The 26,550-nt window shown below is 31.8% G+C and overlaps 2 protein-coding genes across 2 annotated transcripts; both read left to right on the top strand.

The window, feature by feature from the left end:
- Window positions 1-2,537: 2,537 nt before the first annotated feature.
- LOC119614722 (glutamate receptor ionotropic, kainate 2-like) lies at window positions 2,538-3,384 on the top strand. The gene has a single exon (XM_037970841.1). The coding sequence runs from the start codon at window positions 2,556-2,558 to the stop codon at window positions 3,327-3,329; it is 774 nt and encodes a 257-aa protein (XP_037826769.1). The 5' UTR covers window positions 2,538-2,555; the 3' UTR covers window positions 3,330-3,384.
- Window positions 3,385-10,328: 6,944 nt separating this feature from the next.
- On the top strand, window positions 10,329-15,503 carry LOC119614723 (the record flags this gene model as incomplete). Its single annotated transcript, XM_037970842.1, has 4 exons — window positions 10,329-10,520; window positions 10,617-11,726; window positions 11,847-14,064; window positions 14,728-15,503. Coding segments are annotated over exons 1-4 (4,296 nt in total), but the record flags the coding sequence as incomplete, so codon positions are not given.
- Between the last annotated feature and the right edge of the window lie 11,047 nt (window positions 15,504-26,550).

Below are 26,550 nucleotides of genomic sequence, written 5' to 3'. Positions count from 1 at the left end.
GGAATATTAGTGTGTGTATGATACAAAAATACAATCCAAACAATATTGTAAAAGGCTTGTTAACAATTATTTTATCAATAAATTGAACCCTTGTGATACTATTCCTAGTTGCAGTTTACAACAAGCTCAGAAGAGCAATTATGAAATAAGCTTACTGAAAAATAGTTTTTGAAACATGATTGAAGTATGTGGCATTTTTAATATACTAATTAAATTACATTTTTTAAACACAAATTGTATATTATTTTTATTTAATTTTATAAAATTACACTGATAAAAACTATTGCGATCATTAGACTTTTACAATCACATTTGTAAAACTTTGTATAAGCATTATTTTAAAAGTATTGATAATTTCCATTAAAATAACCCCATCATAAGTATCCTTATGAAATGTTGTAGAAAATTCTTTATTATAACTTTATTTTAAAATGTAGTTATATTTTGATTATGGCTTGGTTTGTTGGGATATATTTTCTATTTATTTGCATATTTTGTGATTTTATTATACCCTCCACCACCATAAGTGGTGATAGAAGGTGCATATAAGTTTGTCAATCATTTGTGACCCAACAAAGTATATATATTCTGGGTCCTTATCAAATTCTGAGTCGATCTAGCTATGTCCGTCTGTCTGTCTGGTTAAAACACGCTCACGTTAAAACTAAGCAAATTAAATCAAGCAAATTCACTGAAAATATTCATTGTTGTCCTAAGATTTTTTCGTAATTCTTAAGTCGTTTTCTCAGAAACTACAAAAAATAATTCGATGAATTTTGTCACATGTTATTTTTTACTATAACATATATATTTAAGATTCGGCATAGCCGAATATAGCACTTGAACTTGTTTTTTATTTGTCTCCAACCAATGAAAACAAACAGCTGATTATGATAAATAACCGATAAAAATTAGAGATGACATTCATTCATTCGTATGTTATTCAAACGTAATTTGTATGACCAATCATGTATGTAATTGGGGGTTGAATGATGAATGAGAGCGTGAATTACGAATAATTGCATAATGTGAACGGGGTATTAATGCCTATGTTATAAATTGGTGGATTACAAATAGTGGTCGTAGCACATCTCATTTAATGTAAACTTATATACATCATTGTTCAATTCACAATCGATGTTGTAGCGTTGTATGCGTAGTATGTCAGCAGCTGCTACAGTACATAGTCATAACAAACTCTTACGACAATTTTTAATACATATGTTTTTCGAATGTTGTAAGAAAGTTTAGTGTTGTCTATTGTTTATTTCAGCATATAAATAAAAAATTCAATTCAAAATAAAAGAATTTAAAATTCAAAGAAATTAATTTGGTTTATTTTGATTGTTTAATTAATTTAATATTATTTGCTTTTTTATACCCACCATCAAAAAAGATGGGGGGTATATTGATTTTGTCATTCCGTTTGTAACACATCGAAATATTGGTCATAGACAAAAGTATATATATTCTGGGTCCTCATTAAATTCTAAGACGATCTAGCCATGTCTGTCCGTCTGTCTGTTGAAAGCACGATAGAGTCCGAATGGAAAGAGCTAAAGGGTTGAAATTTTACATAAGTATTTCTTATAGGTAAGGTTTGTTTGGTATTGAAAATGGGCAATATCGGTCCACGTTTTCGGATAGCCCCCATACAAGTGGCCCCTCGAAAAGCAGCTTTAACAGCCATAACTTGTTTAAAAATACGAATATAGCGATGAAATTCGACATAAGTAAGTTTCTTGTTATCCAAAATCACATCGGTCCATAAATGACCCTACCCCCCATATAAGGTCCCCTTCAGAAAATGACTTTAACGCTCATTACTGGCTTAAAAATACTAGTATATAGATGAAATTCGACATAAGTAAGTTTCATACGAGTCAAAAATCTATCTAAAAAATTTTATAAGGATCGGTCCATGATTGACCCTACCCCCCATATAAGGTCCCCTTCAGAAAATTACTGCAACGCTCATTAATGACTTAAAAATACGAGTGTAGCGATGAAATTCTACACAAATAAATTTAATACAAACCAAATTCTATCTACAAAATTTTATGAGGATCGACCCATAATTGACCCTACTCCCCTATTTAAGGTCCCCTTCAGAAAAATAGTTTCATTCGAGTCAAACGAGGCTTGATGGTGGGTATATAAGATTCGGCATAGCCGAATATAACACTCTTACTTGTTAACTTTTGACATTGTTATGTATGTATGTTTGTTTGATAGTTTTTTTTCATTGAGAACATAAACTTATAACTTGCTGCAAAGTTCTGTTCACAATCACTGTTACTACACCTTAGTAGGTACAATATACAACTTGATTGTGAATTGAACAAGTGTGTATTACATATGTATTTAAGAAACAAAAATATTTTAAGTAAAATAATATCCAGTAAGGGAAAACTTATTCGGATAAAGCTTAAAATTTTGTAATGATAATTGTACTGTGTTCAGATAGTATACTACAAAAAACCTAGTTGTTTACAAATATGTGTTAACAAAAATGCTTTATTTGTTTTCAGAAAGCTGATTTGGCTGTGGCTCCCATGACTATAACGCATGCACGGGAAAGTGTTATAGATTTTACGAAACCATTTATGAATCTAGGCATAAGTATTCTTTTTAAGGTTCCAACAACACCACCAACGAAATTATTTTCGTTTATGAATCCCTTGGCATTTGACATATGGCTTTATGTATTGGCGGCATATTTTTTAGTTTCTTGTACCATCTATGTAGTAGCGAAATTTTCACCGATTGAGCATAACAGGAATAGGACCAACATATGCATTAATAGTAAAAATGCTGATTTCAACTTAGCAAATAGTTTTTGGTTCACTATTGGTACCTTAATGCAGCAAGGTTCTGACTTGTCTCCACGAGCCATTTCGACACGTATAATAAGTGCTATTTGGTGGTTCTTCACACTTATAATTATTGCTTCGTATACGGCGAATTTGGCAGCATTTTTAACAGTTGAACGTATGACTACTCCCATTGAAAATGCTGAAGACTTGGCTAGTCAAACAGAAATTTCGTACGGTACTTTGGATAGTGGCTCGACAATGACCTTTTTTCGAGATTCCCTCATTGAAACGTACCGTAAAATGTGGCGTAATATGGATAATAAAAAGAAGCCTAGTGCCCTAACTAGCACCTATGATGAAGGTATCAAAAGAGTGAAAGAGAGCAACTACGCCTTTCTAATGGAATCGACAATGCTGGATTTCATTGTACAACGGGATTGCAATTTAACACAAATTGGTGGTCTACTAGACACTAAAGGTAAAGAATTGACAAAAATAAATAAGAGGGTATAGTTACATTCAAACCCATTTATAGCGAAGTTCGTAATATTACGGGTGATGTTTTTGAAGATCAATAAATGAAGTGGCACAACATGAATTTATTTTTTTTTTTTTAATTTATATTTTTTTAAACAAAGCTGAAGATTTTCTTATGATTTCAATACATAATTGTTGAAGTTTGTTATAAAAAAGAAAATATGTATGAAATTGTACTTGAAGGATTCCTTTCCTTTTATTGGATTCGTTATGACTAACGTGACCATATGGTTATTGAATAAAAGGGGGATCCGAGTGATTAGAAAGAGGGATTGGAAGATAATATTTTGAAAAAGTGAGATTTTGAAAATTTCCATTCATTAAATCAGGAATTGATAAAACTTAATAAAAAATACGAATTAACAATCAAAACCTTGTAATAAATACATACATATGTATATCGATATTAATATGAGCATCTGGGTGATTTTCTGAAGCTTTATTTATCAAAGAAACATATTCGTTTAAGTGATTTTCGGATTTTCGTGGACCCTATATGGGAGCTATAACCAATTGATTCATATATAGACGAAACATATTTGTGTCGAATTTTATCAAGATACCTTTATTTGACAATTAAATATGTGCGTTTAGTTTAAGTGATTGCCGGAAGTGAGCCTTATATGGGAGCTATGACTAATAATGGACCGATCCGAAAAGAAATTTGGTAGAATGATTTGTATGTACACAAAACATATTCAGCTCGAATTTTATCACAAAAGCTTTATTTATCAATGAAATATGTGCGTTTAAGTGATTTTTGGAAGTGGACCTTACATGGGAGCTATGACCAATTGTGGACCGACTGATCGTTGGTAGTATGATTTCTATTCATATTATATTTGTATGCACAAATATGACTTGAATGTCCAAAATTCTCATATTAACACAAATATCGTGATGAAATCACAAATTTTGTAAAGCTGAAGCGTCTACATTAAAATGTTACCGTTGTGAAGGTGTTGGCCATGTCAAAAAGTTTTGTAACGCGCCTATAAAATGCCTCAAATGTCACCAAGAAGGTCATGTACAGAATATGTGCCCAGCCAAAAATAAAAATGTTACAATGAATTCGATGCCAAGTAATTCCCGTAATACTGTGAAAAACAATACTACCACTGATAACTGATGTTAAATTGTGGGCTAAAGAAGCTACAGTTATCCCTTCAAATTACGTTGGTTTTATATCTACCTATAATAACTTTCCTAAGGCCACAAGTATATTCATTGAAAATAAACAAAATAAATTTGGTGCTGTTTTACCAAACTGCGTAATACATAATTATACTGGTGAATTATCCATTTCTGTAATGAATCCAACTCAACATGACATGACAATGAAACAATAACTAGCGGTAAAATATGCGTTAAACAAAAAAATAAACAAGTTAGAGTGCTATATTCGGCTGAGCCGAATCTTAAATACCCTCCACCAGCTACTTTTATATTAATACTTTTTTAATTAATTAAATATTTGTAGAAATAAGCTTTCTCATGTATTAAATAGAAAAACCCCAAGATTTAGACAGCTTAAACCCGTTACATTTCCAAAATTTATTGAACATTACATTTTCTTTTATATTTTTATAGCACCCTTAAATATGCTTTAACGATATTTAATAATGTGCATGTATGCATGTTTGTGAAAGATTTAAGGATTTTCAAAAACCATATATATAATTTTGTTCTACACAAATTGATAATGCAACTAGTTAAATACGGTTAAAGTGCTTTTAGGGGCAGGACCTAGTATGGGAGATATGACCAATTATAGACCGATCGTAAAAAAAATCTTTAAGCTAAATTTCTGTACATAAAACAACATTTCAGTCAAATTTTGTATCTATATCGTAATTTAGTAATAAGTAATGTGTGTTCAAGTGATTTTCTGAAAGGAACCTTGCATAGGACCAGTGTTGCCATAACGGCATTTAAAGTGCAATTCTAGCACTTTTTTTACGGCGGCTGCACTTATTTTTTAGAAAAAAGTGCTAGATGCTTTTTAGCACTTTTTCGTGTTTTGCTAGAAATTTTTAGCATTAAAAGTGCATTTTTGGCATTTTTTCTTCTATTTTGCATTTTTTTATAATTAAAGAACTTTAAAGATTAATTTCTATAGAGAACTGCAAAAATTTAGTTTTGAGATGTGAAATTTTAAGAAATTCTCACGAAAACTTTTTGTATATGTTTATTGTAATTTATAATTTACACTATAAATTAAACTTAGAAGTGAATTATTTTAAATATTATTATGCAATAATCGTAACAAATATTTGAAAAAACAAGTAAGAGTGATATATTCGGCTGTGCAGAATCTTATATACCCTACCCAATTTTATAAAATTCAAATTTATTTCATTTTCCCGACTATATCATTATTATAGCAATAGCAAAACAAAATAAACAACAACAACGCTAAACGAAATAAACACACAAAAAACAAAATACACAAGGCAGTAAAACCAACAGACATCCAAACATACGAAACGAAATACACAAAAAAACAAAAACAAAATACACAACGCAATGAAACCAACAGACATCCAAACATACGAATACACTAAGAAACAAAAACAATATACACAAGGCAACCCTACAAACATTTTCTATTGCGGAAGTTACCCGTGTGAAACTTCCAAACTAAAAGCTCGCCAGCGATGTTGCGGATGTATAAGAATTCTTGTCACCAGTCGGGAAGAACTGATGCCGAGCTGGGGAACGTCTAAGAGTAACGTGGAAGATACTTCTGGAAGACCCGCAGAAGAAACTTCTAGATGACTCTTGGAAGTAAGGTATTGCCAAAGACTCTTCTAGATGTAACTGGGAAGTCACTTCATGAAGTGATAACTTGGTATCATCTAGAAGTGTTCCTATCTTATCTTCTAAAAGAAGAGTTTTCTCTTCTTCTAGAAGAAAAGTATGTCTTCTAGAAGATGAGTTTTCTCTTCTTCTAGAAGATGAGTATTCTCGTCTTCCAGAAGATGAGTTTTCTCTTCTTCTATTTCTATACTCACCAAAATAAAATCTATAAAAATAAGTCTAAATAAAATGAAATTTTATAGTTTTTATTGAAATAATTAAAATTAAAATAGTAGAAACAAGTAAGAGTGTTATATTCGGCTATGCCGAATCTTATATACCCACCATCAAACCTCGTTTGACTCGAATGAAACTTACTTATGTTGAATTTCATCTATATATTCGTATTTTTAGGCCAGTTATAAGCGTTAAAGTAATTTTCTGAAGGGGACCTTATATAGGGGGGTAGGGTCAATTATGGGTCGATCCTCATAAAATTTGGTAGACAGAATTTGGTTCGTATAAAATTTATTTGTGTCGAATTTCATCGCTATACTCGTATTTTTAAGTCATTAATGAGCGTTGCAGTCATTTTCTGAAGGGGACCTTATATAGGGGGTAGGGTCAATCATGGACCGATCAACATAAAATTTTTTAGATAGATTTTGACTCATATGAAACTTACTTATGTCGAATTTCATCTATATACTAGAATTTTTAAGCCAGTAATGAGCGTTAAAGTCATTTTCTGAAGGGGACCTTATATGGGGGTAGGGTCAATTATGGACCGATCAACATAAAATTTTTTAGATAGATTTTGACTCATATGAAACTTACTTATGTCGAATTTCATCTATATACTAGAATTTTTAAGCCAGTAATGAGCGTTAAAGTCATTTCCTGAAGGGGACCTTATATGGGGGGTAGGGTCAATTATGGACCGATCCTCATAAAATTTTGCATAGTGATTTTGAATCATAAGATACTTACTTATGTCGAATTTCATCGCTATATTCGTATTTTTAAACAAGTTATGGCTGTTAAAGCTGCTTTTCGAGGGGACACTTGTATGGGGGCTATACGAAAACGTGGACCTATATTGCCCATTTTCAATACCAACAAACCTTACCTGTAAGAAATATTTATGTGAAATTTCAACTCTCTAGCTCTTTCCATTCGGACTCTATCGTGCTTTCAACAGACAGACAGACAGACGGACGGACGGACAGACATGGCTAGATCGTCTTAGAATTTAATGAGGACCCAGAATATATATACTTTTGTGGGTCTATGACCAATATTTCGATGTGTTACAAACGGAATGACAAAATCAATATACCCCCCATCTTTTTTGATGGTGGGTATAAAAATAATTGATTTAACAAAAAAAGTAATATATGTACATTAGACCGACTCACAAAAAATGGTGCTTGAGTTACTCCCCTCATAATATTCGCTCTTATGTAATATGATGTTACCCAAAATATTTTCGGTTAAGTGTTGTCCATTCGTGAGCTGGACAGTTTTAAAGAAAATATCGTATGGGAACACGATTCTTCATGTTAAATTAAATATTTTAACCCAGCTTCAAAAAATCTTTGTTATGTTTTATAATGGTTCCCAAAATATTTCTAGTCTCTCGATGGCCGTTCGTGAGCTGAACCGGTTACAAAAAAGTCCCTTTTTAGTTATTTTGTTTTAAATTATACAGTATTTCTTAAACAATATATATAGTATGTGGTATCAGTTGAAAGGTTTTTTGAAGCATACATTTTATTTTTCTTAGTGAAAAGCCTAACAATTTAAATATTTTGGAATATGACAATTATAAGCAGACGGTTATTTATGATTAATACATCATTGGACGCGGCTTTAAAATATCTTTTAAACGATACCCCGTATTGGATATTTTGTTTCAAAACAAACAAAAATTTAAAAAAAATAATTCCAAAATACCTTTTTTTAATTTGGTCCAGCTCACGAACGGTCATCCCTAGATTTAAAATATTTTGGGAATCATCATAAAACAAAGCAAGGAACATTTTGAGAGGGGTAACAAAAACACGTTTTTGCTTTCCATACAGAGTGAGTCGGTCTAATGTACATATGTATCAAAAATTTAGAATAATTACCTTATAATAAGATAATTTTCAGGAAATCTGTATTAATATTCCAACTGCTGACTGGTGTACTTCCAAAAATTGTAAAACGTTGGACTCTAAAATATTTTTGTAATTCTTCATAAATTTTATGATCAATCCATCAAATTGTAAGAGTTATATTTTGGAACGCATTAATCCTTCAACAAAATAAATAAAAATAATGTTATAATTAATATTGAATATACATACTTTTGTATTTATTGAAATTACCTCTTATACTTTAGGAAGCAATAAAATAGGATTCTCTTATGTCCAATACATTTACCACCAAAGTTTAAACTGTCAGATCCATTTTTTACATTTTCTGCAAATAATCGACATTTTTAATGGAACCGCGTGATGAAATAAGACATATATAACTATAACTAACCAGATCCCTTTTTTATATTTTAATTCGGTTAGAAGTATTTTAATAGGGGGTACAATATTAGCTACTACTTTCTAAAAAAATAAAATAATTAAACATTCATTAATTAATTTATTGTTTTTAATCAATAAAAACATTACCTTTCATGAACATTTTTTAAATAACTTGGAATTAAACCATCTATAAAGATTGGAAATTACGAGCCATGGATTATTTTTAAAATTATTTACAGTCACTAACACTAATACTGCAATACTATTTTGCTCTCTTCTAATTAAGGAGTTATACACGTTCAAAAACTATCTACTTAGGTTTAATATCTTGGGAACGGCATGCTCAATATTAAGAATATTAGTATCATATGATAGGTCATAGAAAGACCTGGTGTTAATAACTAAGAAAGTACCTATAATTAGAATAATTAAATCCAAAGCTATATGAAAATTAATAAAATTGTATTTATTTAAAAAAGGTGGGTTTAAAAATATCTGATTTCAATATTAAATATCATATATGGGCAATTTCGTGTCGAGTGACCCAAGTCAAAAATTATTTATGTATAAAACAGTAGTATTAATTTCAATATAATGATTCCAGATAGCGTTTGAATACTTTAAGTAAAACTTTTAATGTATTTTGTTTTTGTTACGATAATGAAATACAAATAAAATTTTAGCTCAATGTGATCATACGTAATCTAGAAACAGGACCTAAACGCGCTAATAGTTTAAAAAATATTGAAAGATAAGATTTAACTCAAATAAATCTAAATAGGTTAAAAATGCAATGTTTATCAAATGAAAGCCGAAACGTACAACTTGAAAAAGTCTTTAAATGCTTATAACTCCTAAACCAATTAAGATATTAGACTTCGTTTAAAAATAATGGAAATGGAAGCCGTTTAGAGTTGTTAACTTATTCCTAAAATAGTATGTTGATGGCAGATACGCTCCTGGTCAACTTTATAAAATTTGTCTTATTTTTTGCTCTTATGTTTTGTTTCTTAAAAAACCGTAATAAATTTCTAAAAGTAATGCATATATATTTACATACAATATTATATCAATATTTACATATTTAAAATTTGTTTATTACTTTTCCTCATTACTTTGTTCATACTTGTAACTATACATACTTACGTACATAAAAAGTCTCCACTTTTTACTTGCATTCTCTGAGTGCAATATTTTCATAATGCAATATCTCAGAGTACACTATCTCAGAGACATAGTTATATATGTATGATAGATTGTATTATTTAAACATATTTAACTACCTGATTGTAAATATATATGCATTACGGTTTTTGGGCTATTTTATGTAAATTTTTGTATTAACTCTTGTATTGTTTTAAAAGAAATTATTTTGTCATTCGATTTTTAGCACTTCAATAAAGAAGTTAGCTTATAATAATTTTCGCTTTTTTTTTGCATTTTCATTGCCTGCAAAAACTATTGCAGACACAAACATTGGTGACCCCGACGTGATCGGTTTTATTATTGTATATCAATTCGGATATTGTTAATTAATATCAATTCGGATATTAATTATTTTATTGTAGTCCATCTTTGTGAATTCGTCGTGTCGTTTTCGTTAGATCTGTGTTGCGTTCTTGTTACTCCATAGACGATATACATTTTGTTCGCCATGTCAACGAATCAACCTGAAAAATCTGCCGACATCGAGGAAGCAGAACATTCGCAGAACTTATTGCCCTTTAAAACAAAAGCTACTGCAATGATAAAGCAGCTAGAGAATTTGAACCAAACTTTAACCCCATCTCAGCTAAAGGAGTATGATGACGCGGAGCTGTCCGTTCGCTTGAGCTACATCGAGGAGGTTAATAAAAGCTATGAAATGGCACAAAGTATCATCGAAGAAAATGAAATCAGCGAGTTGGATGGTACTGATCGCATGTGTTTCGTCTCGTTGTAGCTTGATGTTAAATCTAAGTTAACTCGCCAACTCAATGCCACTCGTAAGTTTGATTCAAACCCGCGTAGTTCAACATTGCGCCAATTTTCGCTCGATGAGTCGCCATATTCTCAAACATCGCTTCGTAAAACAAAAGTTCCCGAAATTCAATTACCAAAATTCGTTGGTGCTTATTCGGAATGGCCAAATTTCTTTTCGTTATTCAAGACCGTTATACATAACAACAATGATTTAAGCAAACTAGAAAAATTCCACTATTTACGTGCAAGTTTAGGCGAAGCTGCCCTCGACACTATAGTTTCATTGGAACTCAACGATGCAAATTATGAGGAAGCTTTGTTATTGTTAAAAAATCGTTTTGACAATAAGCTATTAAATTTCCAAACTCACATCAAAGAGATATTTTCCTTAAATTGTGTTGAAAACGGTTCAGCTGTTAGCTTACGTCGTTTGAGTGATAAATTAAATGCACATTTACGTGCTATGCAAACGATCGGTAATCAACAACAAATTGCCGACGGGCTTTTAATTTATTTAGTGTCAACAAAATTGGACACGAAGACTCGAATGAAATGGGAGGAGAACTTGTCAATTAATGAGTTACCAACCTGGAACTCAATGTCAACATTTTTAGAACGCAGGTGTCGTATGGTTGAGAATTTAGAAAACTCAGCTTTAAGTAAGTCCTCAAACCCACCTGGCTCCAAAAAACTTCATCAACAATATCGTCATGTTCATGTCTCTACCGCCACTTCGTCGGCTTTGTGCACATTTTGCGATTCCAAAGATCATTTCATCACTAAATGTTCACTTTTTGGAAATTTGTCCCCTTCCCTCCGTTTTAAAGAAGCAAAAAGACTGAGGTTATGCCTAAATTGTTTAAAAAAAGGGCATATGCTCAACAGCTGTATCTCAGGTAATTGCCAACAGTGTTCTTTGAAACACCACACAATGTTGCACATCGAGAAGGTTAAGACAGATGAACCCACAAAATCTTCGGCGGATCAAACAGCTCCAACTACTTCGCAAGCAGTACTGATTTCTTCTGGCCCACCTCATTTCACAAAGACGCCATCCTCGAATGTTTTGCTGGCTACTGCAATTGTTATGGTAAAAAATCAATTCGGATTTTTTGTACCTTGTCGTATTATATTAGATTCTGCATCGCAACTCAGCCTAATCACAAGACGCTTCGTAAATCAACTTTGTTTAAAATGCAATCGGATTCAGGCAAGTATCTCTGGAATTGGCGATGGAGGTTATACTATAGATAAATCTGTTGATATTGTAATAAAATCTTTACATGGAGATTATTCAACCACGCTAACTGCGATGGTCGTCCCTAGCATAACGGATTACCAACCTGATTTTAACAGAAATAGACCAGAATGGAATATTCCCAAAAATATAGAGCTCGCAGATCCCTCTTTTGACAAATGTGGTCGTATCGATGGTTTAATAGGTGCCGAGTTGTTTTTTGATTTAATGTCAGTTGGACAAGTCAAATTAGCTGATAATCTACCGGTGCTGCAAAAAACATTAATAGGTTGGGTAGTTGCTGGTGGTGGTTTTCGTACCCAACATTACAGGTCGTTGGCTGTCAGTTGTAATACATTCGAGCAAGAGAATCAATTGTGTTCCATCATAAAAGGTTTTTGGGAAGTTGAAAACAATTTTGAAATCAATCCACTATCAATTGAAGACATTCATTGCGAAAATCACTTTTTGGAAAACACAGTCCGTCTTAATACTGGCGAGTTTTCTGTGCGGTTACCTCAGATCGAAGGGCGTGGTGCGGATTCACTTGGCGAGTCGTATAGCCGAGCTCTACATCGATTTAAGACTCTGGAAAGGAAACTCAAAAAGCTCCCGGATATTAAAGCACAATATGCAGAATTTATGAGTGAGTACATTGCATTAAATCACATGTCGTTAATTTCTCCACAGAGCGAACCAAAGAAATATTTTCTCCCACATCACTGTGTGCATAAAATAGACAGCACATCTACAAAATTAAGGGTCGTTTTTGACGGCTCTGCAAAAACAACCAGTGGTTTGTCGCTCAACGATATTTTGTACGCTGGTCCAACTATTCAGCCCAAACTATTTAACACCCTATTGCGGTATCGGTTTTTTAAGGTTGCCCTAAGTGGAGACATTTGTAAAATGTACAGGTGTGTTCGATTGTCTTACCCAGATGACTATTTACAATGTATACTGTGGAGAGCAGATGAAAGTGAGGAGATAAAGACATACAAATTAAACACTGTTACCTACGGTACAAAGCCCGCTGCATTTTTGGCAATCCGCACCATGCACCAACTCGCAACTGAAGAAGAAGGTAAATTTCCATTGGCTGCTAAAATAGTAAGACGTGACTTTTATGTAGATGACATGATTTCTGGTGGTGACACTGTCGAAGAGGCTATGGAGATAAGGCAACAGGTAGCAGCTTTACTACAAACTGGCAATTTTTTCATAAGGAAATGGTGTTCAAATGTTCCTGCAGTCTTGAATGAAGTACCTCCAGATCAATGTGAACAATTTTTAAAATTTAAAGACGGAACAGATGTTACCAAAACACTTGGACTTGTTTGGGATCCAAAGAGTGATAACTTCATCTTTTCGTTTACACCTGTTGATAATTGTAAAGTTATAAATAAACGATCCATTTTATCATCAATTGCTCGTCTATATGACCCTCTCGGTTTAATTGGTCCAGTCATCACAAAGGCCAAAATCTTCATGCAGCATTTATGGAAGCTTCAACTACAGTGGGATGAAAGTCTCCCACAATCGTTACATTTGTCATGGCTCGAATATATTTCGAAATTTGATTCTATCCATTATTTCACATTTCCTCGCTATGTTTCAACGCCAAATTCAAAAATAGAAATTCATGCATTTTGTGATGCCAGCCTAGCTGCTTATGGTGTTTGCGTATACATTCGTACTGAACTCGATGGTGTCGTAAAGTTATCATTGCTGTGCTCTAAGTCGAGAGTTTCACCCCTCAAAAGTTTAACGGTACCAAAACTTGAGCTTTCTGCAGCGTGTCTTCTAGCTGAACTCGTGGATGTAATTATCAATACCTTACCGTTCGATTGTGTTGTACACTGTTGGTCAGATTCCATGGTAGTGCTGTCGTGGCTTCGAGAGCAGCCATCAAATTTCAACGTTTTCGTTTCAAATAGAGTTTCTCGTATACAAACACTCACTAGTCAAATGTCGTGGCATTATGTTCCTACAAAGTTAAATCCAGCTGACATCTTATCAAGAGGTGCATCGCCTGAAGAACTGTTAAATTCTACCCTATGGAGTTGTGGACCAAATTTTTTGCGTCATGAATCATCAATGTGGCCAGATAGTGTCGAGTTTTTAGCTGAACTACCTGAACGACGTCGTAACATATTGGTAGCGGTTTCGCTGTCGGATTTGTCGATACAATGTAAGTATCACAATTCATTTTTAAAAATGCAACGAATATTTGCGTATGTTTTTAAATTTATATATTCCAAATCGAGAGGCAAAAATGCAGTTTTAACACCAAGTGACATCAAAAATGGAACACAACTTTTAATCAAAAATATTCAGCTAACACATTTTGCTCCTGAATACAAAGTATTAAAAGCAAATCAAAACATATCGTCGTCTAGCAAGCTTTTTTCGTTGATGCCCATAATCGATTCCATTGGCTTAATTCGTGTCGGTGGCCGACTTCAGCACTCAATTCTAGATTTTGATGCACGCCATCCAGTCATTCTACCCAAACAACACCCATTTACAAAGTCGTTGGTAATGTATTATCACCAGAAGCTGTTACATGCTGGCCCACAATGTTTGTTGGCTTCAATTCGTCAGCAGTATTGGCCCCTTGGAGGACGAAAACTTATTAGCTCCATAATTTCTAAGTGCTTGCGTTGTTATAAATTGAAGCCAAAATTGAGCCAGCACGTTATGGGATGCCTACCACCCGATCGAGTCAGGCCAAATAATGCTTTTCATACAACTGGAGTGGATTATTGTGGGCCGTTTTATTATAAATCTGAAGTGAGAAATCGTCCACCAGTTAAATGCTATATATCGATTTTTATATGCTTTTCGACAAAAGCGTCTCATTTGGAGGTCGTCCAAGATTTATCGACGTCATCGTTTTTATCTGCCTTGCGTCGTTTTGTTGCGATTAGGGGCAAACCCAAGGTAATTTGGTCGGATAACGCAACAAATTTCGTGGGAGCCAAAAATGAGCTGGCTGAGTTAAAACAGCTATTTTTCAGCCAATCACATCAGAAAGCGCTCCAGCAGCAATGCCTTGAAGATGGAATAGAATGGTCATTTATCCCTCCTAGGTCGCCCCACTTTGGTGGATTGTGGGAGGCGGCTGTTAAGTCTGCAAAATTACACTTCTATCGCACAGTTGGCCTCAATAAATTGACGTTTGATGAGTTGCGCACCTTAATATGTGAAATATCTGCAATTTTAAATTCTCGCCCGCTATGCCCCATTTCGGAAGATCCCAATGATCTTGAGGTTCTGACACCGGGGCACTTTCTAATTGGTGGCCCTCTAATTTCCATAGTTGAACCCAGTATAACCGATTTAGACATAAGCCGTTTGAGTAGATGGCAAAGAGTTTGTCAAATGAAGCAGATTTTTTGGCAAAGGTGGAGCAACTCCTATCTAACTTTACTACAAGAGCGCACAAAGTGGCGTGAACAAACTGAAAATATCGTTATTGGATCAATGGTCTTATTGAAAGATGAAAATCAACAGCCCTTAAAATGGCAAATAGGTCGTATTACTGACGTCATACGCGGTGATGATAATGTAGTTCGTGTAGTGATGGTTCAAACTAGCAACGGATTAATGAAGCGTGCTGTATCAAAGGTAGCAGTCTTGCCAATAGACTCATTGGTTGAAAGCCGTAGTCTTCCAACGGGGGGAGGATGTTGATGGCAGATACGCTCCTGGTCAACTTTATAAAATTTGTCTTATTTTTTGCTCTTATGTTTTGTTTCTTAAAAAACCGTAATAAATTTCTAAAAGTAATGCATATATATTTACATACAATATTATATCAATATTTACATATTTAAAATTTGTTTATTACTTTTCCTCATTACTTTGTTCATACTTGTAACTATACATACTTACGTACATAAAAAGTCTCCACTTTTTACTTGCATTCTCTGAGTGCAATATTTTCATAATGCAATATCTCAGAGTACACTATCTCAGAGACATAGTTATATATGTATGATAGATTGTATTATTTAAACATATTTAACTACCTGATTGTAAATATATATGCATTACGGTTTTTGGGCTATTTTATGTAAATTTTTGTATTAACTCTTGTATTGTTTTAAAAGAAATTATTTTGTCATTCGATTTTTAGCACTTCAATAAAGAAGTTAGCTTATAATAATTTTCGCTTTTTTTTTTGCATTTTCATTGCCTGCAAAAACTATTGCAGACACAAACATAGTATTTTAATGTAAAATATGACAACTTACTTTTTAATTTAATTTATATAACCCTTGAAGATAATTACTTTTTGGTATATATTTAATAAACTTCGCCAATTAACAAAACCTTATTAAATGTTTATTAACAGTTGACTTTTAACCCAATACTGTCATATTGTTTTTTATTACTTAAGATTCACATTATATTAATTACACTATTTTTCTATGAACATTAAATTCAATAACTCATTTAAGTTTAACAATGAATAATTAAAACTAAACATGACTGGACAAAACACAAAACATCACTGAACTTAGCAAAATTTCTGCATTATTTATTTTTATTTTTTTCGCGTTCACGCTAAAAAATGGAGTATTTATGTATATTTTTTTGTTTTTGTACTCTTCTTACTTTCATCCGGAAGTAACCTAAAACTATACTTTCAGACGGCGAAAACTAGAAATCAATGTATTTTGTTTTTGTAAAATGTGTGCTCTCGTCTGACAACCGTCCAGAAGTGACTAAAATCCACACTTCCAGATGAATAAAATACAACATTAATGTGAACACTCTTCAAACTGTCTTCCAGAAGTGACATAAACCTACAAATCAAGAAGATACAAATTAGGAAACAATGTATTTTGTTATTGTAAAATGTGTGTTCTCACCCAACTCTCATACAGAAGTCACTAAAACGTAAACTTCCAGATGAAAAAAGTTCAACAGTCATGGTTTTTTGTTTAAGCAAAATGGATGCACTCTTCTAACTATCATCCGGAAGTAACTTAAAAGTGTATTTCTAGAAGACGAAAATTCGAAATCAATGTATTTTGTTTTTGTAAAATGTGCGTTCTCGTCTGACAATCGTCCAGAATTGTTTCTGACGTGGCGTCAGGGGTGATGCGCAATAGTTTTGTCTTCTAAATGTTTGAAGGGAATGAAACACACAGCCATCCAAACATACGAAACTGAATACACCAAGAAACAAAAACAATATGGTAGTGAAACACACAGCCAAGGTATATTAATTATAAGGTAGTGTTAACAGAGCAGCTGATTGTTTTTTCTAATACACTTTTGATTTTTTTTATATGTAGTTTGACAGTGTGCTGGTACTTTGAAGTGTAGGCATGCTGTCAAACTCCATATATAAAAAATAAAATGAATTCGCTCCGTATTTCTGAATTCGCCGACGACACTACCTTATAATTAATATATCTTGCACACAGCCATTCAAACATACGAAACGAATTAATCAGAAAAACAAAATACACAACGCAATACACAAGAATAAGCAGTGTTGTTGTTTATTTTTTATGAAATTTTCAGAGGTTGTCTCGGATTTTTGCATATATCTACGTTGTTTATGGGCGGATTTTGCTGATTTTAAATAGGAAACTTCTCGAAAGCATGTCTGATAGAATTATTGAATATTTGGATCCCGAAGATATCTGGGGTCTTCAGAAAACTGATTTCAACAGACAGACGGACATGGATTAATCGACTCCGCTATCTATAAGGATTCAGAATATATATACTTTATAGGGTCGGAAAATTATATTTTGGAAATTACAAACGGAATGACAAACTTATATATACCCTTCTCACGAAGGTGAAGGGTATAATAAGCTAAAAGAGCGTTGTTTTGTTAACAATGTAGTGACTACATGCTAAAGCGGCTAATATCTTCCAAAAACATTTTTTTTTTTTTTAAAAATCATTAAAATTTAAAATATACAATAAAATAAAAATGTATGAACATAAAAAAACAGGTAAAAGTTCAGGAATGCCGAATATTACATACGCACCAACGCAAGACGTTTTACCAAGATTTGCTCATTTATTAGATTTATGCTCAAATTTATATCGTGTATCGATTTTATTTTCGGAATAGGATCTCAATGGATTGGATCACGGACCGAGCTCTAAGAAGGATGTTTTAAAACAAATCATTTTTTCGAATGTATCATAATACTAAAATGTTTTAATAATTTATTGAGACTAAATTTATTTTCTGAAAGAGGATTTATATAGAGGAGAAATTAAAAACTTGCGTATTTGAATATAACCTTCATAATTCATTTGTCACATTAACATTTATATTGTTTCCTAAAAGCTCTTAGAAGTATGAGTAATAAACCTGACATCTATACACCGAGATTTAAGATTATTTCAACTGAATTTTCAATATCTTTGCAATAAGAATACCTTTGCTAAAGTGTTGTGAATAAGACCCATAAAATAGTTTATATAAAAAATAACTAAAACTGTAAATATAAAATTTTTTCTTCCGAATTTAACCCTTTTTTAGCATTCTTTTAATGAATAATTAAAAGATTTGACGTCCTAGATTTTTTAAATACATACTTTTTCTGGTCTTAGACTTCCTAAACAAAGAAAACCATATAGGTTTTATATCCTAAACAAAATCGTTGTTACCTAGTGTTATTAGTTATTTAATATACATATACAGTTAATCTCAAAAATAAGTATACAGAAATACTGACAATTGGTTTTGTTTAAAAAAGGATATTATTTTTTCAAAAATCAAAAAAGTAACACATTTATTTATTAAAAACAATTATGATAATTATTATTCACTACTTTTTTATGGGTTATTTTGGTTACTTGAGTTCTCATTTAAGGTGAAGTTAAATAGGTGCAAAATTTACGTCACAAAAGTAAGTATACAGATAATTTCAATATGTATTTGGCTGTTTGAATGTAATTATTTTATATTAAAATATTCTGTACACAATAACATGGAAAAAATTCACTTTTTGTTCCGAAAAATTGAAATTTTTGGTAATTGATCTGAATATTATTTATAGGAGCATTTTTTTCTATTTAAGAACATCTTACTATTTAAACCTCCGGAGTTTTGGATCGGGTATTCAATAATATCCCTCGTTTGTTCATTATGATACATTGGAAGACGATATTTTAACTTTTAAATTAATTGTTTATTTACAATAATTACAATCCATTGCGGAACATTGCCGTTTTTAACATAGTAGATTTCCTAATGTATATCTTAAAATGCGATATTAATAATATTTGTACTAGTATCCATTAATTAAAACAAGTTTTTTGGTTCCAATCATCCATTACACATTCCTAAATACTACCAATAATCGTCAAATGGTGACCATGTCAATAACTTAAACTACATATCGGCTCTGAAATTAATTATTGTCCAAAATAGTAAGATTTTTATATTAAATCAGGCTCAATTGGTGGTATGAATACGAATTGAACAATTTTGAACACGGATATATCTTAATTTGTTGCTAGAACAAATAAAATGACCGATCCATAAAACATGGTTATTGTATCGAGTATATCAAGATATGATTGGTAGCATTATTGTATGCTTTGGAAATCGGAGTATTTGCAAAACCCTTTTAAATTAAAGAAAATATATAGAATTATCCAAATTTTAAAGTTTATGTTGTAAGTCTTAAGAAATCGGATTTAAATTTCGGGTTTTTAAGAACGTACTATGTTCAAAATGGCCAAATCCATGCATATAACATTAATTTCGAAATAACAACTCTTTTCAAAAGTTAAAAATTCTATTTCCAATGCATCATTTGGAGGGTTCAATGACCCTCAGATCCAAAATCCGGGATCTAAAGTGGAAAAAAATCGTATAAATGAGAAAAAACTGTTCTACTAATTAATTCCGGAGCCAATCGGCCCAAATTTCAAGATTTCGGAACTAAAAGTAGATTTTTTCCAAGTTATTGTGTAAAAAATATTTTATTAAAAAGTAATTATATTAATACAAGTAAAATTTTCATAAATTTTGTTAATATCAATAAACCAAATATATACTGAAATGATCTGTATACTTACTTTTGCGACGTAAATTTTGCACCTTTTTAACTTTAGCTTAAATGAGAACTCAAAGAACCAAAATATGAAGAAAAAAAATGTGTTACTTTATTGTTTTTTGAAAAAATAATATGTTTTTTTAAATAAAACCAATCGTCAGTATTTCTGTATACTTATTTTTGTGATTAACTGTATATGTTGGTATATACTTATTCTTAGGGGCATTAAACAAATTTTCGAACAGGTTTTGTACCTTACCCTTTCCGATTTTGATAAAACTTGGTACACACATTCTTTGTATCAATACGAAGTTAAAAGTTCTTCAAAATTTCAAAATTCATTACGGTTTAGATTTTATCAAGGTTCAAAGTAAGTTTTTTAATTGTGTTAGTGAAAAAACTCACATGTATATATGCGGAGTGAGTTTTTTTACTAACACAATCAAAAATTTACAGTTTGAGTCAACAAATTTGATGTGTGGTCATGTCGCTTAAGGATGATGACATCAAACAACGTCCTTTAATCAATGATATCTCAAAAAGTGTACCTTACATTTTCTTTATTCCTTCACATAAGATTGCTTATATAATGTTTTCAATAAAATATAAAAATTTCAGAATGGGACAATGAGGGGATCTCAAGTAAATCAACTTTTAGTAAAATAATCCACATCATTTCCATACAAATTTCAAAAATTTTAATTTTTTGTTCATAAACAATTTAATTTTTGTTTCAAATTCTTAAACTTTTTTGTGTATCTTGAATATTATCAAGCTACAAGACATAGGCTTTCATTGGGAACTAAAACGATTAGTTCAGAAAATATACGATGTAAAATTTAAGAAGAAGAAAATCCAAAAAAAAAAAATATGAAATTTAAACATCGATAAAATCTGGACCGTAACGAATTTTTAAAATTTTGGAGAACTTTAAATTCCGTATTTACATGAAGAATGTGTGTACCGAATTTCATCGAAATCGGGGAGGGTCATGTTCAAAATCCTGCTTTTTTGTTCGAATTTTTTTTTAATTACCCCTTATCGATTTTGTAAAGGGATATTTATATAGGCAAGGTCAAATCATGGACCAATTTGAAATAGTCTTTTGCATTTTCGTTGAATTATGTGAAAAATTGCGACCTGTACATTATACCTGGACAGCCAGCCGCACAGACGGGTAAACATGGCTTAATGGACTTTTAAAAACTTGATTTGAATTTAGCACTTTTTTCAATGAATTTGCACTTTTTTAACCGTCATTTTGCACTTTATTCTGAGGGAGTTCTGGCAACACTGCATAGGACCGACCGCACCCATGTTATGGACCGATCGTTAAAAAAAAACTTGAAATTGAATTTTTGTATTCCAAACTATTATTTGTGCCAAATTTTGTATCAATAACTTTATTTGGTAATGAGTAATGGGCGTTTAAGAGAATTTCGTAAAAGGACCTTGTATGGGAGCTATGACCAATTATGTATATAAAGACAAAATTTCAAAATTCTGTATCTATATCATTATTTAGTAATGAATATTGTGCATTTATGTGATTTTCTGTAGGGGACCTAGTATGAGAGCTATGACCAAATATGAACCGATCGTAAAACAATTTTATAGTGTAATTTATGTATATAAGAGCAATATTTGTGCTAATTGTATGGATATCAATATTTTGTAATGAGTTATGTGCGTCTAAGTGATTTTCGGGAGGGAACCTTGCATGGGAGCTATGACCAAGGATGGACCGATCGGAAAAATTTTTACAGTAATATTTCTGTGCATATGAGCAATACTTGTACAAAATTTTATATGGATATCTTAATTTAGTAATGAGTTATGCGCGTTTAAGTGATTTTCGGGAAGGTACCTTGTATGGGAGCTATGATCAATAATGGACCGATCGGAAAAAAATTTCACAGTAATATTTCTGTATGTGAGAGCAATACTTGTACCAAATGGATATTTTAGTTTAGTAATGAGTTATATGCGTTTAAGTGATTTTCGGGAGGGGACCTTGTATGGGAGCTATGACCAATTATGGACTGATCGGAAAAAATTTCATAGTAATATTTCTGTATATGTGAGCAACACTTGTACCAAGTTTTATATGGATATCTTAATTTAGTAATGAGTTATGTGCGTTTAAGTGATTTTCGGGAAGGGACCTTGTATGGCAGCCATGACCAATTATGTACCGATCGAAAAAAAAACTTTCACAGTAATATTTCTGTGCATATGAGCAATACTTGTACCAAATTTTATATGGATATCTTAGTTTAGTAATGAGTTATGTGCGTTTGAGTGATTTTTGGGAAGGGTCCTTGTATGGGAGCTATGACCAAAATTTGGAATAAGTATTGCTCATTTGCACAGAAATATTAATATGAATGTTTTCTCCGATCGGTCCATAATTGGTCATAGCTCCCATACAAGGTCCCCTCCAGAAAAACACATAAACGCACTTAACTCATTACTAAATTAAGACATCCATATAAAATTTGGTACAAGTATTGCCCGCACATACAGAAATATTACTATGAATTTTGTTCCGATCGGTCCATAATTGGTCATAGCTCCCATACAAGGACCCTTCCCGAAAATCACTTAAAAGCACATAACTCATTACTAAATTAAGATATCCACATAAAATTTGGTACAAGTATTGCTCATATGCACAGATATATTACTGTGAAATTTCCGATCGGTCCATAATTGGTCATAGCTCCCATACAAGGTCCAAATAAAGCTATTGATACAAAATTTGGTACAAATATTAGTTTGGTATACAAAAATTCTATTTCAAGAATTTTTCACGATCGGCCCATAACATGGGTGCGGTCGGTCCTATGCAAGGTTCCCTTCAGAAAATCACTTGAACACACATTACTTATTACTAAATTACGATATAGATACAAAATTTGACTGAAATATAGCTTTTATGTACAGAAATTTTGCATAAAGAATATTTTACGATCGGTCTATAATTGGTCATATCTCCCCCTAAAAGCACTTTAACCGTATTTAACTAGTTGCATTATCAATTTGTGTAGAACAAAATTATATATGTGTATTTTGTAAATCTTTAAATCTTTCTCACACATGCATACATGCACATTATTAAATATCTTTAAAGTCTATTTTAGGGCGCTATAAAAATATAAAAGAAAATGTAATGTGCAATAAATTTTGGAATTGTAACAGATTTAAGCTGTTTAAATCTTGGGGTTTTTCTATTTAAGACATGAGAAAAATTATTTTTACAATATAGCACTCTAACTTGTTATCTGTTTAATTTGGCAAAAATTATTTAAAATACTTTACAGTTCTTGCAAACTAATTTGGTATGATCTCTAGTAAATGTATATATATTAAATGTTTCAATTACTCTTATGCAAAACAAATTTCCTCCTTTAAATCAAATGTCCAAAACACTACTCTCTCTATCCTTCTTCCCACTACCAATTATTCTTGAATTATAATCCGTAAGTGCTGGCCAAAAAAAAGAGAAATTCTCAAAAATGTTTGAGTTCGTTATTACGTAAATCATTTGATCAATGGTCATACTCTAAAACATTATAATGTTTAATTTTATTAACATTTTCATTGGATATTGTAAATACATCGATTTTCTTTAAAATTATAGGTAAAAAATGATAAAATGTATTAAAATTAGTACAAAAATTCTATTTAAAAAAATCGTCAAATTTAGAGTTAAAATCGTCAACAGGCCATTTTTGACAGTGAAAATCGTCAAATCTGGCAACAGTGTATGTAAGCGTGCTTTTCGCAGCGTTGCCACCTTGGTCCAATTGGACCAAAATTGGTAGTTTCAAATCTCTGAAATGACTTTTGGTAGTTTGGTTGGTAGGTTTAAATTTTGGTCCAAATTTAGTAGGATGAGATAATTTTGATCTCATGCATATGAATTTATAAACATTTCCGACCTTGTTATGGCAAAGTTTATATTGTTTGTTCTAAGAAAATATTAAGTTTCTATGTATTTCAACATTTTTGATTCATGAATGTTAGTAAGTTAGTTTGAAATGATGATGTTACATAAAATCCGAAGGAATACTTCTAGGCCTGCATCGGACCCGTTGAGAACTTCCTAACCAATGCCTCAGGTGGGAATCGAACGCACGACGTCAGGTCTGACTATAACATAAACCACTAACCTACTGGAGGCCACACTAATTCATTTTTTTCTAAGAAGCCAGATTCGGAATCACAACCCCAATCTTTTTTGATGGGTATATAAATATTAGGGGTATATTGAATTTGTGATTCCGTTTGTAAGTATATATTTTTTCTAAGTCGAAAACAGCAATTATGTATTTCATAACTATATAGTACCAAAGAATTTGGAAATTTTGTCTAATTACCTAAAAGTAAACTATTGATTCTTTGGAACAAATCATAGTATGATATTACATATTAGATTTAAAAATAATGGAACTCTAAACAGAAGCAATTGTCCCAAAAAAAAATTTAGTAGTTTTTGGAACGTTTTGGTAGTTTTTTTGTCGGAACTTTGGTAAGAAAAATAAATTGTGAGTGGCAACGCTGCTCACACGTACTAAAAACTCATTCAGTCTCATTTGAGCGTTCATTGAACGAGGTTGTGTTGTCGCATGTCTGCTAAAGCAGGGATGGACTTAATGTTTTTAACATGATCTACATTTTTAGAATTATAATTTTTTTATACCCTCCACCACCATCAGTGGTGATAGAGGGTATATATAACTTCGTCATTCCGAGTGTAACACCAAGAAATATTCATCTGAGACCCAACAAAGTATATATATGTTTGATCATTATGAAATTCTGAGTCGATTTGGCTATGTCCGTCTGTCTGTGTATAACACGCTCACGTTATCCGGTACAGTTTGGTATTGAAAATCGGTAATATCGGTTCACGACGTAAAAAGTTATGAGTAAAAATTTCAGACTACCTCTAAAAAAATAACGTTCTTTTTCCCAATTCTTATGTAGTTTTCTCAGAAACTACCAAAGATATTTAGATGAATTATGTGGCACATTATTTTTTTGTGCCAGAGATCAAGTATGTTCAAACTCATAATAATTGATCCAATATTTCCCATAGCCCCCATACAAAGGTGTATATTCCCGGAAATCAGTTTATCGTTAATTACTCCCTCAAATATATCGGTATCAGCACAAAATTTGTACATATAAATATAATATGAATAGAAATCATACTACTAACGTAGATCTCAGCCGGTCCACAACTGGTCATAGCATATAAGGTCCACTTCCAAAAATCACCTAAACAAACATATTTCATTGATAAATACAACTTTTGTGATCAAATTCGAGCTGAATATGTTTTTTGTACATACCAAATTTCTTTTCGGATCGGTCCATTATTAGTCATAGCTCCCATATCCGAAAATCACTTAAATGCACATATTTAATTGTCAAAAAATGTATCTTGATAAAATTCGACACAAATATGTTTCGTCTATATATGAATCAGTCTACGAATTTTTTCGGATAGGACCATAATTGGTCATAGCTCCCATATAAGGTACACTTCCGAAAATCACTTAAACGCATATGTTTCATTGATACATAAAGCTATCGGTATAAAATTCAACTTGAACTTTGTGTACGTACATATAAATCATATAAATTTTTCCCCGGATCAATCCATTATTGGTCATAGCTCCAATATAAGGAACTCTTCCGAAAATCATTTAAACTCACATATTTCATTGTCAAATAAAGCTATCTTCATAAAATTCGACACAAATATGTTTTGTGTATATACATATGAATCACTCTACGAAATTTTTCTGGAGAGGCCCGTAATTGATTATATATCTTATGTAAAGTCTACTTCCGAAAATCACTTAAACGCACATATTTGATTAATTAGTAAATCTATTTGAGTAATATTCGACTTGTATTTACCCTTAAGTGGATATCAGTGCCAGGCCAGACATTTTTTGGATTTAATTAAATTTTTTATATTAATAGAATTGAGATATCTTCTTGAAATTTTATGAATTCCTCATTAGTTATGTTTTGTACAGAAGAATATAAAAAAAAAAATTGTATTGTGGGCGTGGTTATCGCCCCTAATAAAATTTTGTTCATATTCATACCTCCAAGGCCTGGTCAGAACTAGTAATGTTTTAAATGGATATAAGTGCAATCAAAACTAAATATTTACTATTTATACAACAGTAAATGAAATCAAAACAAAATCTATGAAAATAAGAGTACAGAAAAATTCTTGGACAACATTTTATTTTTAGTGTGTAAAAAATAACAAGAGAATAACAGTCATTTTATTTTCTGTTTCAACAATTCATCAAATAGCTGCTTGTGCAAAAAATTACAAGTACTTATAGTAATTATAATGAATAACAATGTCGATATCGTTATGGAAACTATTTCAAGATCTGATCCCTGATTTTTTGAAAAAAATTTGCTGAAGGCATTGCTAAATTCGTGAAAGCTTTCGATGATAGAAAGCTTTCATGTTGAAAATATGTACAAGCGAAAACGACAAAGAAAATAAAAACGATCAAACGTTTTTTTATACGTCCAACAATAATGATTTATTTTATGGAAAGGATGGAATAGAGTGGTCCATGTCTCTT

Source organism: Lucilia sericata, unplaced genomic scaffold, assembly GCF_015586225.1.
Source record: "Lucilia sericata isolate MDLA Ls3-8-SP2 unplaced genomic scaffold, ASM1558622v1 Contig003295F_arrow, whole genome shotgun sequence".
In the NCBI taxonomy this organism is placed as follows: Eukaryota; Metazoa; Arthropoda; class Insecta; order Diptera; family Calliphoridae; genus Lucilia; species Lucilia sericata.
Note: the sequence above shows the minus strand (reverse complement) of the source record. Positions and strands in the feature narration are given on the sequence as shown.